Here is a 6,681-nt window from a genome sequence, read left to right as displayed (position 1 = left end):
ATTTGAGTTGAATAATTATCATCATCTATAACTTTTAATAAAACAGCAAGCACTCGGTCCTACACAAACATATAGACACAAAATTATAACTTTTCCTTCTAATAATTTAACTTCAGAATCAAATTTGAAACTTAAAAGAATAGTAACATATACATGATTGATACATGCATCTATATATTATGATATGATGATAAGTATTATATTTTTACCATTTTATTGAAGTGGTGTGCATGATTGTGTGTGTGTTGGATAACAACACCTCATCATTTCTTTTCCCCTCTAGCTGAAAAAAGATCATAATTCTCAAATTCCTTTGATTCCAGCCCTCGCCACACGTTGGATCTACGTTAGTGTTATCCATTTGTGAATACATAGGGTCACCAATTAAGATCCCAAAACTCACCAAGTATATATCCACCATATTTGATTTGTTAGGACATGGTCTTGTCAAGATTAATGGAAACTCATGGTTGGAGAGTGCTACGTTTTACACGTACACAAATCAGTACAATTTGGAGAAAACTTTGTGGCTTTTATTTCCTAAATTCATAACCCACATTATTATACATCACGTACATAAACTTTTTCACCATCATGGTTACTCCTATCTTGTTAGCTAGATCTTAGAGATAGATATATAACCTCTAATACTATCCGCGTTGGAGGTGAGCGACTCGAGCTGAGCTCTACACGATTCGTATGAGGGTTTGGGATCGGATGAGAGGTTTGTCGCTACTAAATATATCAAAGAGATGCTTTTGTAAGAAGATTCCAATTGGATTCACTCAATCATATATATGCGTCGTTAAGGCAATAAAGTTGCGCATAAGCTAGCTAAATTTGCATGATTTTCTAAACGTTTTTGTACTTGGTTGTTCGTTGATTGATATGTTTTACCTTGGCTTCAAGATGTTGTACGTACTAAACAACTTTTGAGTGTTACGACTTAGAAGCTTTTATTCAAAAAAAATAAAATCACACGATGTGATGATCTCCCACCACTTGCACGAGGCATCATGGTCTCTACTCTCTAGAATAGAGCTAGCTGTTAATAATAAATAAATCAAGGAATAAGACAGCCATAATTCAGTCATAATATATATTAGAAATTAGTCAATGATTCTATATTACAATTGATACATAAAAGTAAGCTCCAATGCAAATCCAACATCTGCATATCAAACAAAAGATGGTTATGGGCCATGCATTCCACTTGTTTGATCCATTAATCAATGCCTTAAGTTAAACCCTTTGATTCTATATATGATATCCCCTATAAAAAGCACACACATGCATATGTAATTAATTTGTAGAACACAAGAACAATTGGCCACCCACCACTATTCAGTGCTCCCCTCTAAATTCTAATTAGCTTTCAAATGGAGAATGCAACATCAACACCCACTGTTGATCCATCCGAATCCAATAGGCATGTAACTCGCATTTCCACCAACTTCCAAGAGAATCACCCGGCCTCCTCCGAATTTCCCAGAAAGGTACGTACACATATATCACCCTTTTTTCTTCATCTTCTTCTTGTTGAAAGCTTCGTTTTTATGACGAAAAATAGTCGATGTATTTGTTACAGGTGATCGCAGAAATAATCGCGACATATCTATTGGTGTTCGTGACATGTGGTTCCGCCGCGCTTAGTGTTACCGATGAACACAAGGTTTCAAAGCTTGGAGCATCTGTGGCCGGTACGTACGTACTCGACTAATTTTTCTTTAATTTTCCCTTTCCCTTTCTTTAATATGTATGTAGATTTAAATCTAAAATTTGAACTTATAATTAATTTACTGCATTTAATTGTAACAGGCGGGCTTATAGTGACGGTGATGATCTATGCCGTCGGGCATGTTTCTGGTGCGCATATGAATCCGGCGGTAACCCTGGCTTTTGCCGCCGTCCGACACTTTCCCTGGAAACAGGTAAACGGATCTTTTACATATAAACATCATCTTACTTTTAGATATACTAACGGTAACGCATACGTTGTAACGTAATACATAAATATTATATGTTTTGCGTATATTATATAACATTTATTTTTAAAATGTTTGATTTTAATATGATATGCATTTTTTGTAATTTGACACTTTTACTAGGGTTTTTTTTTTTTTTTTCAATTTGAGGTTAGGCATACTAAGAGACCAACTAAGGTACTATAGTTTAATATATAGTATATATATGTATATAAGCAAAAAGAGTCGCATCTGTATTTTCACGACATTTTTTTTTTACTATAAGATCTATTATCTTGGGTATTAAACTAAGAGTAATGACTATGGTCGACTGACCTCTTTATGTCTTATTTAGCACCAAAAATGTGGCGTTTTAACGATTCAATACCCAAGTTTTTTTTTCCAACTTAGTATTTAACATAATATATAATATATCCCTTGTGTGTTACATATATATAGATGGTGACACAGCACATGGATATATATAATATATATACACACTTTACATAACGTATTATTGGAGTAGTCGGCCGATATTATGGATGTGTTTTAAGTATCAAACCTTCCAAAAAAAAAAAACGAAAGGTGAATGAATATTCACTGATCACTATTAGAGAATATATTAATATAGCTGTTGATTTTGATGGAGCACATGAGATTGGAGCCCCTCTTGTCTGCATTTAGTTTTAGGCCATAATCATTAGTGGGTCCGATTATAACACTAGTTGCACGCTCCAATAATTCACTAGATTATTGGATATGATTTTTGGAGGGCAATAATTCTATTCTTTTTTTTTTTTTTTTTTTTGCAATTGGTAAATGCATATATATAAATATATAAATTCAAACGAGAATTTATATAAAAAAAATTAATATAGCCAATTGAAATGTCTCGATCAAATTAAATATCCTGCTCAAAGGAGGGCCAACTTGAGAACCATGGAATTGATTATATATATATGTATATACATGCATGATTTAACTTGAAATCAATACAAAATGGAATTATATATGCAACTGATGGAGTAATATATATATATATATGTTTATTATTCGAAGGTACCATTTTATTGGGCAGCACAATTCACAGGTGCGACCTTGTCCGGATTCACACTTCATGTGTTATTACACCCCATAAAACATGTGGGAACTACATCACCTTCGGGAACTGACCTTCAGGCCCTCATCATGGAGATTGTGGTCACTTTTTCCATGATGTTCGTCACCTCCGCAGTAGCAACCGATACCAAAGCAGTAAGTAAAAAAAACACAACACGAGCTAGCCTCTCCCGTGGCTTATAACCGATCATCTTGTGTTCGAGACTCAATTGTAACGCTAACGATAAAATATATATAATTGGTTTGATATGAATAGGTCGGGGAGCTTGCAGGCATCGCGGTAGGTTCTGCTGTGTGCATCACTTCGATTTTAGCAGGGTGAGTATGTACTTACATACACTAGCTAGTTAATGTGGTAACGTTAAATTTTGAAATTTTGTGAAATTTTGAAAACGAGAAGTTGGGAAATCCAAACATTACCTATATATATGCTGGAATATCCAAGAAATGTGATGTGGCTAAATGAATAAAATGTAGACCGATATCAGGAGGGTCGATGAACCCGGCGAGGACGATGGGGCCCGCGATCGCTAGCGGTTACTACAAGGGTTTCTGGGTATACATCGTCGGCCCTGTGTGCGGGACGTTGTTGGGTGCATGGTCATACAGCTTCATCCGCGTATCGGACAAGCCGGTTCATGCTTTAACACCTCACTCCTTCTCGTTCAAGCTTCGCAGAATGAGGAGCACCGAAGATAACACACTAGGAAATCATGATAATATTAACAATATTTGAATCTCAATTTAGATTTTTAGAAAAATATTTAAATAAATTTATTTGTCACGTCTCTCTCTCTCTTTTTCCCCTCTCTCTCACCGAACCCTAGGCCTAGAGTGATACCATATTACTATTGTCTATATTTGTGTGTAGAGTATGCAGTACATGTGTGTGTTTTTAAAATAATTTCGTGAATTTCTTTAAACTTATTGATCCGCCTCGATTTTTCATACTTTATTTTCAAATTGTGTCGATGTTTCATATTTTATTCACTCCTTAACTAGTCTGTAGACATAACTGATATGTATATACCAAATTACAAACGTACATGCGAATAAAAAAAAAGCCTCGTCCGTCGTATATCTGTAATCTCATAAATTTTCCATGATCCAGCATCATTTCACCAGTCGAATCATCACTTACCGAAGGTATGGTATCACATGATTTTACGATTATCAAGCCTGAAATTTAGAGTTGCGCTAGTTAGCAAAATAACATCGATCCAATAATTTTTTAAAAAAACAATCCGATACTGAAATTCAACATTTTTATTGCTCTAACCTGTTATGACAAATAGTCAGGCAAGAATTTCTGAAGATGAGAGTTCAAATTCTTCAATGGCCAGGATCCAAACCATCATCTCCAATGTGAATTTCTTCATTGCTCATTTGCAATGGCCAACCAACTTTGCATCTCCGAGATATTACCCCACTTGTTCTTTTACTTGATTCTTGAGCTCTCACGTGTATAAAGATGGCAGAAGCAGAACAGATCTCCTAATAGACTTGCGCGATTCATGAAAAACTATTACTTTTTATAACCAAAGTATTTTTATATATGAATCGAGTCGATGCTTTTTTATAACCAAAGTATTTTTATATATGGATCGAGTCGAAAATTTTTATATATAGATCAAGTAAACACTTCCTTATGGATAAAGTGGTGACATACCCAAATAAATAAATAAAAAATGTGCTTTTGCATTGCATCATATCCTAAATTTTTTTCAATAATAAGAAGAGATTTTTCTTCTTGCGAGAGGGAAAATTTCTTCTGTACTTACTAATTTACTTGCTTGAACTTTTTAATTCAATCACATATGAGTCGCCAGACATCATACTAAACAACAATATTATCATCCATTTTTCTTCTATTACAGACAATCATGACAAAACATTCAAAAAAAATGAATGGCGATTCCTAATTTTAAACAGTGTATTGATTTCTAAATTCAAATCCATCGATTTCACGGCGATAGCACCAGCAGCAGCAGCCGCCGCGGCCAAAAGATCTGCTCTGTATTTTTTCTCGTCGACTGCCAGCGCACGCTAACAACGATGGCCACCATCGAGATTATCAAAAGAGTGAATGGAGAAGTAGGCCAGTTGGTAAGACCTGAGGTTATGTGGAAAGAAATTTCACAGCGTTGCGGATCCTCATGTGAGCATATTTCTCGTTGAAATATTTGGGGGTATGCTCTGGGGGTTAGACCATATTATTCTCTCCCTGGGGTCCCTGCCTACTCGTGTACATCTCTCGATTTAACCCCACATGAGCTAATGGGCCTCTGACTCATGTGGAATGGGATTCCCTTCGGGATCAACCCTTTTAGAAGAAAAAAGAGTGAATGGAGAAATTAATAAGGGATTTCGTCTTCTTACTTTGATGAGAAATCCCTCCGCGTCGGCATTCGCAGAGTCTTTTCGCGTAGAATGAACGCCTCGCTACATTCGTCATATCACTTATTTTAGAGGTTGCAAATATTATTTTATATTTTTTAAAAATTAAAACATGGAGTAGATTCAGTGGGTAATTGATAGGAAATGGTAATTTTGGAATAAATAAATTTGTGTCCTCAAAATAATTATTACAGTGTGCTCATGTTTTATGAATAATGCTAGAGGTACAACAAATATATCGTACAACGATATTTACAACAAATATATCATGATATTTTGGTATTATCACGTAAGATTTTGCATTCAATGTATCGTGAGTATAAATTAACTCAAAATCTCAATTTATTTTGGGTCAGGGCCAAGCGTCACCAATTTGAACATTTTTATTTATTTATTTATTATTCAAGTTAAATAATTTCATAATTAAGATTAAAATAAATTATCATAATTTAATTTTTTAACATCACAATAGACGAAAAGATTTGTGATTAACCTTACAAAGAGTTGAAGTTTTCTACTGAAATTAAAGCACAAAAATTGTAATCAAACAGTCTCATGATTAATTTTATGAGACGGATCACTTTTTCAACTTGATCCATAGAAAATTATTATTTTTTATGTTCAAAGTATTATTTTTCATTCTATACGTAAATCAAGTCTATTTATCTTAACCCTACAAAAAATAAAAATAATAATAATAAACTTTGTGCACTAGCATCACATCTTAAAAATTTTCAATTATATAATTGAGAATGGATTTTTCTTTGAACAGTGAGTAAATAATCCTTGCAGATCGAGGTGGTAAAATATAAAACGTTCAAATTTATAAGAGGGAAAATTTCTTCTACACTTGATAATTCACTTGATAATTGAACTTTTTAATTCAACCACATCGACTCATCTATCTCGCCATCCATCAAACTAAACAAAATTATCACCCATTTTTCTTCTATAACATACGATAATAATGAGATAACATTCATTTGATGTACATATTTCACTGTATAATTAATTAGCAATGTACTTTTGCACATTAAGGAAATACTGCATACAGTAATTTTTATAGTCCCTAATTCATTGACATGCATAAATATTTGGTTGGGTCTTTTGGCTATCGAGAGAGGAGACCGGAGAATAGTGACTAGATAAAAGGCTTCAGCGAATTTTCATGACAAGCCAAAAAATCAAGGAAACAAGAAAA

General features: G+C 34.0%; 1 protein-coding gene across 2 annotated transcripts; it reads left to right on the top strand.

Moving 5' to 3' along the window:
- The first annotated feature begins 1,295 nt into the window (after positions 1-1,295).
- LOC140892360 (aquaporin NIP2-1-like) lies at positions 1,296-4,010 on the top strand. 2 transcript variants are annotated; one of them, XM_073301214.1, is made up of 6 exons: positions 1,296-1,496; positions 1,571-1,700; positions 1,819-1,931; positions 3,024-3,218; positions 3,340-3,401; positions 3,561-4,010. In XM_073301214.1, exons 1-6 carry the CDS (start codon positions 1,380-1,382, stop codon positions 3,817-3,819), a joined length of 876 nt encoding a protein of 291 aa, XP_073157315.1. In that variant the 5' UTR covers positions 1,296-1,379; the 3' UTR covers positions 3,820-4,010. The 2 variants fall into 2 exon arrangements, with proteins under 2 accessions (XP_073157315.1, XP_073157317.1); XM_073301216.1 differs by having other exon boundaries at positions 1,297-1,496; positions 1,589-1,700.
- Positions 4,011-6,681: the final 2,671 nt, after the last annotated feature.

The sequence above is a fragment of the Henckelia pumila genome, chromosome 3 (assembly GCF_033568475.1).
Source record: "Henckelia pumila isolate YLH828 chromosome 3, ASM3356847v2, whole genome shotgun sequence".
NCBI classification, from domain to species: Eukaryota; Viridiplantae; Streptophyta; class Magnoliopsida; order Lamiales; family Gesneriaceae; genus Henckelia; species Henckelia pumila.
The sequence above is the reverse complement of the archived record's forward strand: the minus strand, read 5'-3'. Positions and strand labels throughout refer to the sequence as shown.

What these genes read in the sequence shown, in the direction of transcription:
- LOC140892360 (XM_073301214.1), top strand. Translation starts at nt 1,380, where the DNA reads ATGGAGAATGCAACATCAACACCCACTGTTGATCCATCCGAATCCAAT. An exon ending in CCTCCGAATTTCCCAGAAAG is followed by an intron (nt 1,497 to 1,570) that starts GTACGTACACAT and finishes GACGAAAAATAG; the next exon opens with TCGATGTATTTGTTACAGGT. An exon ending in GCTTGGAGCATCTGTGGCCG is followed by an intron (nt 1,701 to 1,818) that starts GTACGTACGTAC and finishes TAATTGTAACAG; the next exon opens with GCGGGCTTATAGTGACGGTG.